Genomic DNA, 13,798 nt, shown 5'->3' on the forward strand with positions numbered 1-13,798 from the left:
GGGTCAAACTGATAATTCGTGGAAATACGTTTCATGTTCGATGAGTTTTGCAGGGCCCCCAGAGGTCCTATAATTCCTATAAAATCCTATATTTTCAAAAGTGTCCTTTAACATCCTATATTTTCAAAAGTGTCCTATAACATCCTATATTTTCAAAAGTGTCGTAAAACATCCTATATTTTTAGCAAAATCCCCAAAAAGTCCTATAAAATCCTATAATTTTGATATTTTGCCCATTTCAAATCCCGCCACTCAGTTAAATTGCTAGATTTAGCTATAGGATAAATTCCTATACCAAGTCATTCTAGTCTATACTTTTGTTATTGTTAACATGGTTAACTATTAGTATATTTTTTGTGGTAAAATGGTTTAAATAGTTCGTATTTTTTAAGTGAAAATCAAAAATTTATTTCTCTAAATATAGATTTGGTTTTTAAATGCATAAAGTTAGTAAATGAAATAGCATCTATAGTCCTATAAAATCCTATAATTTTGTAAAAATAGTCCTATAAAGTCCTATATTTTTAGAAATATAATCCTATTTTCCTATAAAAATATTGGAAATTTGAGTGGGGGGCCCTGGTTTGGCGGTTTAAACTTTTTTTTTAATTTAATTTTAGGGAATGTAAGAGAAAAGTGGTTTTAATGGTTAGTTTCCAAAATATTTTTTTTAACAAAGCTCTTCCTTGTTACGGAATTATTGTTTCGAATTTATAAGATCTTCTAGATTTACCAAACGACAAACAAAATTATTTATTTTGGCCCATTTTGGGCTTAAAATACATCGCTATTTAAAATGTACCACGTCTGCAACACTAACTCGGGCTTAAAAATAATCTTTGCATTGTTAAAGGCCGTTTAATGACCCTTGTACCCGCTCTAGTAGCGCAGTTATTATATATTTTATTTATTAAGATGGTCATTCAGTATTACGTTTCGGTTGATATCTCAACCTAAATGCCGTGGAATGCAGTCACTTTTCACGATAAATAAAGGAGTAAAAATAGCGTTTAAGAATCAATATAATAAAATAAAACCAGAAGTATATAAAATATCTCTTAAGAGAAAAGTATTTATCTCCCGCTGATTTTTCAAAATTCATTTTGGAAAAATAAACAGTTCGGGGTGAAATTCATCTTATATCGAGTGTCTAAAACTTTAAGAGAGATAAAATTATGTATTATTTAGTGCATATTCCTATACAGTCTAATTTTATCGTTTAAAATGGAAAATTTTAAGCTACATGTTTAATTTTTTCTCTCATAAGAGCATATATTACAGGGTTGCCACACGTCAGGGAAATCAGGGAAAAGGCTGGGAATTTAAAAATGGGCCTAAAAAGTCAGGGAAAGGTCAGGGAATTTTCAGAATTTGTAAAAAGTCAGGGAAAGGTCAGGGAATTTTCAGAATTTGTAAAAAGTCAGGGAAAGGTCAGGGAATTTTCAGAATTTGTAAAAAGTCAAGGAAAGGTCAGGGAATTTTAAGAATTTGTTATTATTATTTAGATCCTTGAAAGGTTTTTTAACGTTGAAATAACTTTTGTACTGAAATATGAATTGATTAAATTTATTAACTTATAATAAATGTAAAAGTTAAAAACTGTATAATTTTTGGACTTAAAAAGTCAGGGAAAATAACTTAAAATGGTCAGGGAATAGTCAGGGAAAATAACTTAAAATGGTCAGGAAATAGTCAGGGAATTTTAATATGAGAATATGGTGGCAACCCTGTGTTAAAAACATCTGATAAATCTATCAATAGTCGCTAATCATCTTTCTATCAATTTGAAACGTCGATAACCAAATAGTATATTAGCCTAAATCTTTAACCGACAATATCGTTATTAAAACTTGAAACCTTTAAAAGCAACCTGAGTTCTTTTATGTCTTGTTTGTTGTTTCCAACGCGCACATTTTTGCAAATGTGAATTCCTAAAACAAGTACGTCCCTATCACGTATAAAATAAGCGGTTTAAATCAACTTTTATTCTTTACATCGTATAACTGGCGTACGGAGCTCACGCTTTTCGTCGCGTGTTTTCTGTCGTTTGTTAGGATAGCCCTTCGAAAATACATCAAACGAGATTCTAACCTTCCAATTCCCTCTGGAGATTGAGCGGTTCATTTGAAACCAGTCCGCGGTTGTCAGAATAAAATTAAGACTCAGCCGGTAATTTGAATTAACGTTCATGATTCCGCTCCCTCTGGGTTAAAGATGGCAACAAAAATAAGCAAAAATGAAGATGATTTTTTGGTATTTTTTTGTTATTCACGTACGATAACACGTGAATTCGTTCGAAATTTTTCGCTTTCGGCTGTCAGGGCCAATGGGTGAATCTACTTTTCGTTCGTTGTCGCTACTAACCCTCCTGAGCCGAATTGGGCGACGCACCCGTTATTCTTGACGTACACCAAACGGGTTTTAAAACGGTATCTCTTTTGATCAACTCTTTAATTACTCCCTGGCGAATCGTAAAATGTATAATGGTAGTAAACAAAAGATGCCATATTTTGAACGTACGAGGATAACCGCCATTTGCTAATTATAAAGCGTGTGCTAGGTTGTAATTAGCATTTGCGCGGGTTTTCTCCGAAACTTCATTAACGAATAACACCCCGAGGTTTCTGTCTTTGTAACTCGCTAGTCGAGGCTTACTTCGAACAATGCGGATTGTACCAACGCCGTACCCTTCGCGGGAAATATCCCGTTATTTTTCTATTTACGGTAAGGAACTATAAAGGCTTGGTTTTCACTAGGGCAAAAACGCCACAGCGGTGACAGTCGACGCAAAAATATTACATTATGCCTAACGGGAATTTTTCGCGTCGACGTTCACCGTCGTGACTTTTTTGCCCTAGTGAAAACCAACCTTAAAGAATATTATAAATATCGGTTTGCGATTTCTATAGGTAATTAAGGGTTTTTAATAAATTGTCATTGATAATTACCCGAAAGGTCAATGTCTCCGGTGGTCGGTTCGTTTTCCTGGTGGATCATCTTCAGTTTGTTCCGGTTGATCCTCAGCGCGCTCAGCTTGGGCATAGTTTCGGACGGCTTGAATTTAACGGGCAGAGAGTGCAGTTTGTTCATTCCCAAATCGAGAATCTCCAAATTGGGGAATGAAATGTTGGCGTACAGTAACTCCGGGATGGCCGCCAGATGGTTGCGACTCAGGTTCAACGTTCTGATGTAATTCGTGGCTGGTCGCAGGTCGAATCGGATCAGTTTGATTCTTTCGTCTTCGGAATTTGGATCCTTGAGCGTGGCCACGCTGCGGACTCCAATCGTGGACCGTCTGACGTTCTCGGCGGACGCGACTCCCAGTAGGTTGCCGGACAAGTCCAAGTATCTCAAGGCCCTGACGTACCTGAAGAGGGAACTGGGCTCGACGGCCGCTATCCTGTTGTTAGTCAGTACCAATTGCCTCAAGGCTTCCAGATTAGCGATGGCCAACGGAATCGTCGTCAAATCGTTGTCGGACAAATCCAAGATCCTTAACGTGGTCGTCTGTTCCTGGAAGGTATCCGGATAAACGCTGCCCATTCCGCTTCGGACGATTCTGACCACTACTAAAGGTCCTTTGAGACTGCCGGACACCAATTCCGGTATTTGGCAATCGGCGACGTCCGCCGCCAGAGCGCGGAAGTAAATGTCTCCGCCGAAACTGCCGCTGCCATTTCGGTTGTTCACTTTCATCAGGGGTGTCGACGTCAGGATCCGGAACGCGTGGGCCACGTCGCCCAACGGCACCCCTCGACACCGGACAGTCCCTCCTTCGGCCGCTTGACACCCCAGCGACGACGGCAGATTGGGTTGACTGGCCGCGTTGTCCATCAAGGCCAAGAAGAACGCGAACCCGAAAATCAGATAATAATACATGTTGATGGTAAGATTGGGAAGAACTCGGCACTTTATTAATTATCAATCGGACATCTCGACATCAAACGGAAACTGATATCTAGAGAGAGAGAGAGAAAGTATCAAAACGCGTCGTCGTTAATAAACTAGAGATTGTTGTCGATTGTTGCGCGTCTCGAGATTGAGCGTCGACTGCGAAGCGATAGTCCTTCGAGGACTAGTTTTGTTTTCCTCTCAGGGTTCGTTTTTTGGGAGTTCTACCCGCCCTTACCTCCCTCCCCCTTCTCGCTCATCGGCCACGATCATTTTAAGTTAATATCGCAGCCCCCCAGTTGTCACCCCCCTTTCGTTAATATAGCGCTATCCACGTCGGTTCTGATTTGTGGGTCATCAGAGCCGATTTCGGCGAATCGAGAGTGCCAGAGCGTAGCTTTCGTTCGCGACGGATCATTTGCATTTATGGCCCTTCGTCTCGTCCACCCGTTGTTGAGCGCCACTAATGGCACCCCCCCCTCGCCCCCTGCGTAGTTTCACTCTCGATTGAAAATGGACACTAGGGTGACACTTTCTCCAATTGGTCCCCCCCCCCTTTGATATTCGCCGAACCTCGAAGTTACGTCTTATTTATCCTCGCGTAACGAATTATCTCTTCTTGTTTACAAGATACGGATCACTGACCGCTGACTCCCGTTCTCAGCTCGACTAGTTTTTATGGCGTGTTAACGCTATTATTTTATATTCGTTTATATTAATTTCCATAATTTACATTGATTTAGGTTCTTATACCTTTAATCATTCGATCATCAATAGCTGGTACGGAACCCCCTATTCGACACTTTCTCTCGAAAACTCGACCAATTGTCTTATTTTTAAAATGTTGCGGATGCTTGACCAAATCGTCGATATGTTGGTTTGGAATTCCTCAACTGACCTTTCAAACAAAAGGATTATAATAATATCAGGGTTGGCGGATTTAAATTTAATTTAAAATTAAGTTATTTTATTTTAAATTATTTTATTTAAATTAAGTGATTTTATTTAAAAAATTATTTAAATCAAAATTCAAATCAAGTGATTTAAAAAAATATTTAAATCAAAATTCAAATCAAGTGAGTTAAAAAAATATTTAAATCAAAATTAAAAAGTGAATTTGTTTAAAAAAAAATTGATTTAAATCAAGTGATTTTGTTTTAAAAAAATGATTTAAATTAAGTGATTTTGTTCCAAAAAAATTGATTTAAATCAAGTGATTTTATTTAAAAAAATAATTTAAATCAAGTGATTTTATTTAAAAAACTAATTTAAATTAAGTGATTTTGTTCCAAAAAATTGATTTAAATCAAGTGATTTTATTTAAAAATAATTTAAATCAAGTGATTTTATTTAAAAAACTAATTTAAATCAATTGATTTTATTTAAAAAATTAATTTAAATCAAGTGATTTTATTTAAACAAATTATTTAAATCAAGTGATTGTATTTAAAATTGATTTAAATCAAGTGGTTTTATTTAAAATTGATTTAAATCAAGTGATTTTATTTAAAATTGATTTAAATCGAGTGATTTTTAAATTGATTTAAATCGAGTGATTTTTAAATTGATTTAAATCGAGTGATTTTTTAAATTAATTTAAATCGAGTGATTTTTTATATTTATTTAAATCGAGTGATTTTAATTTATTTAAATCGAGTGATTTTAATTTATTTAAATCGAGTGAATTTTTTAAATTTATTTAAATCGAGTGAATTTTTTAAATTTATTTAAATCGAGTGATTTTTTTAAATTTATTTAAATCGAGTGAATTTTTTAAATTTATTTAAATCGAGTGATTTTTAAATTGATTTAAATCGAGTGATTTTTAAATTGATTTAAATCGAGTGATTTTTTAAATTAATTTAAATCGAGTGATTTTTTATATTTATTTAAATCGAGTGATTTTAATTTATTTAAATCGAGTGATTTTAATTTATTTAAATCGAGTGATTTTAATTTATTTAAATCGAGTGAATTTTTTAAATTTATTTAAATCGAGTGAATTTTTTAAATTTATTTAAATCGAGTGATTTTTTAAATTTATTTAAATCGAGTGATTTTTTAAATTTATTTAAATCGAGTGATTTTTTAAATTTATTTAAATCGAGTGATTTTTTAAATTTATTTAAATCGAGTGATTTTTTAAATTTATTTAAATCGAGTGATTTTTTAAAAATATATTTAAATCGAGTGATTTTTTAAACTTATTTAAATCGAGTGATTTTTTAAATTTATTTAAATCGTGTGATTTTTTAAATTTATTTAAATCGTGTGATTTTACTTAATATTTGAAATCTCAATGATTTAAATATCTTAAGATCGATGATCTGATAACATGAATAATTTTAAAACTTTAAGGATCGATGATCTTAATCAATCAAAAATATCTAAGTTTCCACCATCCCTAAATCAGAATCATTTGAAAAATTCTTAGGATCGATTATCTGATAATCTGAATCTATTAAAAATATATTATGATCCACCATCCCTAATTCTGATTCATTTAAAAATATCGTAGGATCCACCATCTCTAAATCGGAATCATTTTAAAAATATCGTAGGATCCACCATCCCTAAATCTGATTCATTTAAAAGCTCTTAGGTTCAGTGATCTGATAAACTGAATCAATTAAAAATATCGTAGGATCCACCATCTCTAAATCAGAATAATTTTAAAAGTTCTTAAGATAGATGATCTGATAATCAGGAACAATTTAAAACATCATTAGGATCAGGTATCTCGAACTTATTTTCAAATTGGATATTTAAGTGGGGGTGCAATTTTAGGAGAAACTTCCATCCCTTCGTTTAAAATAACTTCCGGTAAACCGCGGCAGGTTTCCGGAACCAAATGACCATTTCCGTAGTGGTAGTCTTACGCGTTGGCAGTTTTAAGAACCATTAAACGCGTAATTTTGTCAATCGAAGAAATGAGTACAATCATAAGCCCTGCCGTAAATTAAATAAGGTATTATAAACGATAAAACATTGGTTGTCAGTTTCTCCATTGGCGCTTGGCACTTTGATCCAGTTATAGAACCGTTTGACACCTCGATCACCGCGTAACCATTTCCTGTACGTTACGATGGTGTATAAATCTTTTAATTATTTTAATAACTCTCTCCGGCAAACGTCCACTTTTGAAAGGCCCTAACGTTCAATTACCGTACCACGAATATTTCAACCGATTTATTGGCGATCTCATTTCGCCCGTTAAAAACCAAACATTATCTAATAAACCGAAACATTGCGCCGCGGTACTTTCAACTTGGAATCGTTTTTTTTTTCCCCGTCAAACTTTTTTTTTATTTCACGCTATTCGGCAACCGGAAAACTTGGCAATGACGAAGATGCGCCTTAGTAGGAAATATTCTCTAATTTTGTTGATATTGAAAAATTTATAAGGAAGAGCAAGACGTTATATATTTCTTTGGTTTATTATTCGCGTGTCGTTAAAGTTATAATTTTCCGTTTTTTAGATTGGAATCCGGCCCTCCTGATTTGTCTCGCTGTTTACTGCATCAAAAACTTCAGGTATGTGTTTCTTTGGCTATTGTTTACGATCGAAATAAAGGAACTGGAATAAAATGGAGAGCTACCCCGTAACCGTACGCATTAAGCGGTCCGTTCTTATTATTTTGGAAATACATTTTATTGGTTAATTTATCAACATTTTATAAATAGACCTGTTAAGCCACCCTCTTGAAAACGTGAACTGAAGAATTTGTAGGCTAAGTGTATTTTTACGATAAAGCTATGTCAGGGTTCGTACACGACCTGGAAAAGTCAGGGAATTTTAAAATGTTTCCAAAAAGTCAGTTAAAAATCAGTGAATTTTAAAATGTTTCCAAAAAGTCAGTTAAAAATCAGTGAATTTTAAAATGTTTCCAAAAAGTCAGTTAAAAATCAGTGAATTTTAAAATGTTTCCAAAAAGTCAGTGAAAAGTCAGTGAATTTTAAAATGTTTCCAAAAAGTCAGTGAAAAGTCAGGGAATTTTAAAATGATTCCAAAAAGTCAGTGAAAAGTCAGGGAATTTTAAAATGTTTCCCAAAAGTCAGTGAAAAGTCAGGGAATTTTAAAATGTTTCCCAAAAGTCAGTGAATTTTAAAATGTTTCCAAAAAGTCAGGGAATAGTCAGGGAATTTTAAAATGTTTCGAAAAGGTCTGGGAAAAGTAAAGGAATTTGAAAATGGTCCCAAAAAGTAAGGGAAAAGTAAAGGAATTTGAAAATGGTCCCAAAAAGTAAGGGAAAAGTAAAGGAATTTGAAAATGGTCCCAAAAGTCGGGGAATAGTCAGGGAATTTTAAAATGTTTCCAAAAAGTCAGTGAAAAGTCAGTGAATTTTAAAATGTTTCCAAAAAGTCAGTGAAAAGTCAGGGAATTTTAAAATGTTTCCAAAAAGTCAGTGAAAAGTCAGGGAATTTTAAAATGATTCCAAAAAGTCAGTGAAAAGTCAGGGAATTTTAAAATGTTTCCCAAAAGTCAGTGAAAAGTCAGGGAATTTTAAAATGTTTCCCAAAAGTTAGTGAATTTTAAAATGTTTCCAAAAAGTCAGGGAATAGTCAGGGAATTTTAAAATGTTTCGAAAAGGTCTGGGAAAAGTAAAGGAATTTGAAAATGGTCCCAAAAAGTAAGGGAAAAGTAAAGGAATTTGAAAATGGTCCCAAAAAGTAAGGGAAAAGTAAAGGAATTTGAAAATGGTCCCAAAAGTCGGGGAATAGTCAGGGAATTTTAAAATGTTTCCAAAAAGTCAGTGAAAAGTCAGTGAATTTTAAAATGTTTCCAAAAAGTCAGTGAAAAGTCAGGGAATTTTAAAATGTTTCCCAAAAGTTAGTGAATTTTAAAATGTTTCCAAAAAGTCAGGGAATAGTCAGGGAATTTTAAAATGTTTCGAAAAGGTCTGGGAAAAGTAAAGGAATTTGAAAATGGTCCCAAAAAGTAAGGGAAAAGTCAGGGTATTTGAAAATGATCCCATAATGTCAGGGAAAAGTAAAGGAATTTGAAAATGATTCCAAAATGTCAGGGAAAAGTAAAGGAATTTGAAAATGGTCCCAAAAAGTAAGGGAATTTCAAAATGACCCCAAAAAAATCAGGCAAATACATTTTTGAAAGAAAATATTTTTCAAGATTTTTACCTCAAACTATTCATTTATTCTACAAAAATAGACAGGGAATATTTGTCAATTTGGCCAGGGAAAACCTGGAAATGTCAGGGAATTTAATTTCGGAAATTTTGTACGAACCCTACCCACATTTCATATTTCTACAAGTTTTCTAGCCTAATATCATTTGATTTTAACGAATTTTGGATCCCCTTGAGATAATCTTTGAAAATAAAACTATAAGTAACATAATACCGAACTAATTTTCCAAGTTCTTACCGAATCAAGGTTTAGTTCTCAGCGCAGATCCCCATATGTAGTGTTTAAATATGTCCATTGTTAAATATACTACTAACAAGGACTATAATATACTAATAGGGATTCATCGATATGGGTACAGCCGATAATATCGGACGATATTAGCTTCTGAAGTTTGGCGTATCAAATAAAATATTATCATTAGTTAGTTAATCGATAATTTTCTTATTTTTAAATGTTTTTCTAATACCGGTATCGGCCAATATCGGCTTCACTTAAGCCGATACCGATATTACAAAAATAGGCCGACATATCGGTGCATCCCTATATACTACTCAGTTCGGTTGCGAGTCCAAGTAAAAGTGTCAGTGTTGAAAAAGGTTCGGTATAAAAAATAATTTTAAAATAGTAGGAAGTGTCATACTTATCTGTGTTACTTTACTTATGATAAAACAAATGCGCGATACCAATCTGATTTTGAAACACTTCCACGGGCGCTTTTTTGGTATTTGATTAGAATAATTCCGTTAAACTTCGTATAGTTTAACTAATAATCAATTTCTGAAACAATAACTCGTCAAGGAAATTAAATAATTAGAGACCCTTCAGGCTAATTGAACGAGTAGTTAGTTTCAATACGTTTAATATAATCTTTTTTTAATAAGAGCGTATATTCCTTCGCGAAAGATCGATTTAGAAATTATAGAGAACGACGCGCTACATTGTTTAAAAATTAATTTCCCCCCAAAAGAACTAGATTAAATAAACTGGGATAATTTTGTGGGAGAAAGATAGAATGTGAAACAATGGAGAACTCCAATAGCCGACATTTATTCTCGCGTTGGATGGAGTATAATTATTATTCCTCGTTTCAAATCAGAATCAAATTTATAAGTCTGAGAAAACGAGAGAATGAACTAAAAAGGTCTTTTTGAACATAAACCAACGGTAATGTCCCGGTGACAAGTGAATAAGGTGACCAAATCTAATGAAAAAATAATAATTCGCTTGTAGAATTCTTAGCGTTTGGACACCCAGTTTTCCCAAATAGTTGGCCAGGCGTGACGCGTTGTTATCAGTGTTGGGCATTTTCGTCAAAGAGCCGCTCACGCTCACGTCTTTTTGAGCGGTAAAATTTTCGCTCCTCTCTTTCCGCTCTTTTCTCTGTTTTGTGAGCGGTAAAATCGGCGCTCCTCTCTTTCCGCTCTTTTTTGAGCGGTAAAATCGGCGCTCCTCTCTTTCCGCTCTTTTTTGAGCGGTAAAATCGGCGCTCCTCTCTTTCCGCTCTTTTTTGAGCGGTAAAATCGGCGCTCCTCTCTTTCCGCTCTTTTTTGAGCGGTAAAATCGGCGCTCCTCTCTTTCCGCTCTTTTTTGAGCGGTAACATCGGCGCTCCTCTCTTTCCGCTCTTTTTTGAGCGGTAAAATCGGCGCTCCTCTCTTTCCGCTCTTTTTTGAGCGGTAAAATCGGCGCTCCTCTCTTTCCGCTCTTTTATGAGCGGTAAAATCGGCGCTCCTCTCTTTCCGCTCTTTTTTGAGCGGTAAAATCGGCGCTCCTCTCTTTCCGCTCTTTTTTGAGCGGTAAAATCGGCGCTACTCTCATTTTGGTTTTGCGCTCTTTCAAAAAGATATTTTACCGCTCATTTTCGCTCATAATAACAAATCCGCTCAGAATGAGAGGAGCGGTGCCCAACACTGGTGGTTGTTATACGTCCAAGAATTTGACTTTGTTTTAATTTACCATACGAATAATGAACCTGATTTTGTAGTACGTTTCGAACGAAATATTTACCGCCCCTGATATTATACGTGTAATATTTTTTCGATAACTTCCTAACACTTATCGTGATTATCCTCGGTGTGATTACCGGAATAATTCAATTATTTACGATCGCCATTTAATTATTTCCCGTGACAATTTTTGCTTAAGATTTCAGTGACTAGAACCGTTTTCCCCCGCTAATTGGTCAATATATCTCCGCCGATGGTCGCTAAACGCTCTATCGTACGAGGAAGTATCCCGTCGCGTAACTAATCAACTAAGAAAATTGTTTTTAACACGATTATTAAAACTTTCCTACCCTAGCAATGAATTATTTGGAAAAAAATCTTTACGGTGTAGTAAAAAAAAGTTATAAGAATATTTTGTAAAAACAACCGTACAGTATTTGTCAATAATAAAACCGAAAATAGTGATCGAAATTATGTTTATACAAAATGTTATTTTTACGTAAAGTGTTAAGAAAAATTAGTTTCTAAAAATAAATTTTAATTTTTTGTCCAATGATGATATTTTTTTGTAAATAAAACGGTTAGCTTTTAAATATGCAATGTCTGTCTTTTTTTTGTAGATAAAGCAATGTCTTACACTTTTTTGCATATTTAAAAGCTAATCGTTTTATTTACAAAAAAAATGTAAGACATTGTAAATATAATGTCTTACATTTTATTTTGTAAATAAAACGGTTAGTTTTTAAATATGCAATGTCTTACATTTTGTTTTATAAATATATAGATGCTTAACTACTGCATTGAAAGACGAAGAGCCAGCGAAAAATCAGCAACAACCACGAGCAATTCGTTATCCGACGATTCCGATGATGAATTTTACGAATGCAACGATCTCGACGAAGCTAATCACTCTAAATGTAAAATTGGAAATTTACTTTTTGACTTCTCAAACGTTTTCCGTAGAATACCTGAAAGTTCCCTTATTTTTCCTTAAATTAAAACCCAATTTGAAACTAAAATTTAATAGGCAGGGTTGCCACAATGCCTGGAAAACCTGGAATTCCTGGAAAAGTCGGGGGATTTGAATATGGGTCTAAAAGTCGGGGGATTTGAATATGGGTCTAAAGGTCGGGGAAAGTTGAATATGGGTCTAAAAGTCGGGGGATTTGAATATGGGTCTAAAAGTCGGGGTTTTGAATATGGGTCTAAAAGTCGGGGAATTTGAATATGCATGGGTCTAAAAGTGCGGGAATTTGAATATGGGTCTAAAAGTGCGGGAATTTGAATATGGGTCTAAAAGTGCGGGAATTTGAATATGGGTCTAAAAGTCGGGGAATTTGAATATGGGTCTAAAAGTTGCGGGGAATTAGAATATGGGTCTAAAAGTGCGGGAATTTTGAATATGGGTCTAAAAGTCAGGGAAATTGAATATGGGTCTGAAAATCAAGGAAATGTTAGGGAATTTAATTTCGGATGCAAATAGGAAACCTTTAGGTAAAAAATACAAAATTCGGCACCAAATAAGTCAGGAAAAATCTCCGGATATGGCTGGGAAAAACCTGAAAAGGATAGGAAAACCCGTTAAAGGTCAGGGAATTTGAATCTGAAAAAACTGTGGCAACCCTGTTAGATGTTCAGATTCTTGTCATGGCAGACGCTCCATTGTAATGACACTACCTCCATCTCTAGATTTGTTGCTGAACCATTACTTAGAAGATAGTTACTAGAATCCCTCGAAACTTCCAAATTAATAGTTCAGCAATAGATCTAGAGATGGCGCCACGTTTTCGGGTGTCATGCACTAGTCTCCGTGACAACATGGAGACAAGCAGTGAGATTGGCTAATTTTTGGGATCTGAACTTAAGTCAGTCTTAGAGTTTAATTTAAGATCTTAATTATTTTTACATGAGTACCTATTTAGTTCAAAAAATTTAGTTCCTTTTAAACACTAATAGCTTGTTCAGTTTTTTATAGAGCCACGTGCCGGTCAACGCGAGAACCTCTAAACTGCTGGATTTTCGTCTGCTAAGCAAACGTATTGTTACTACCGAACATAAACGACTGCTTAGCAGACGAAAACCCAGTAGTTTATAAGCTTCTCGCGTTGGCCGCAGCGTGGCTCTAGGTAAATGGAAAAAGGCTTTTTAACGGGTCACAGAATCATTTAAAAAAATCAGCCTGAATTTTGGGTACCTCCTCCTCTTCCGTGCTTCCTTTTAGCAAAAGTAAATAGGGGGAGAAAGTCTGGCACTTTTGTCCAACCGCACGACGTCTTATTTGAGGGGTAAAATTTTTGGGCTTCGGAAATGACTTCCCCCTCGCCTCTTTACAGAGACACAAAGGTATCGGTTGTACTCCGCCACGATGAAAAATAGTTCTCAATAAAATACGTGAATAATAAACTTTTGCTTTCGATAATTTGGTTAATTTAGTTCCGAAATAAAGTAGATATATGATAGCAATTAAAATGCGACATTTTAAAAATAATAACACGACTTTTGAAAGAAATAAACCGTAACTAGAATAACGCTCACTTAAATCGTGGAGAGCGTGGCGCCATCTAAGAGCGGAGATCGGGACTAATTGGTAAATCTACGATGTTAAGGCCTAACAATTTGAAAGTTTAACCGAAATAATAGCTTTAGCTACGAGCTTTTTTTGTTTATTTTAAAATTTATATAGTAATTATTAATTAAAATCAATCGTTATCGAAGGAAATAATGGTCAGCATTTGACAGAGAGACTATTTGAAATCGCGAGGCGGTGACATGTTTGCCAGGGAATAAAATTCAAAATTTTCATCTTGAGCGCGGACCG

General features: G+C 34.6%; 1 protein-coding gene across 1 annotated transcript in view; it reads left to right on the forward strand.

Moving 5' to 3' along the window:
- The window catches only part of Rab3GAP1 (RAB3 GTPase activating protein subunit 1), an 88,914-nt gene that overhangs the window by 68,194 nt on the left and 6,922 nt on the right, over positions 1–13,798 (forward strand). The window contains exons 13-14 of the mRNA XM_090160080.1: positions 7,371–7,425; positions 11,765–11,897. Of these exons, the coding sequence (XP_090016206.1) occupies positions 7,371–7,425; positions 11,765–11,897 (188 nt within the window). The remainder of the gene's footprint in view (positions 1–7,370; positions 7,426–11,764; positions 11,898–13,798) is intronic.

Source organism: Leiobunum rupestre, chromosome 10 (genome assembly GCF_980474605.1).
Source record: "Leiobunum rupestre chromosome 10, qqLeiRupe1.1.hap1, whole genome shotgun sequence".
NCBI classification, from domain to species: domain Eukaryota; kingdom Metazoa; phylum Arthropoda; class Arachnida; order Opiliones; family Sclerosomatidae; genus Leiobunum; species Leiobunum rupestre.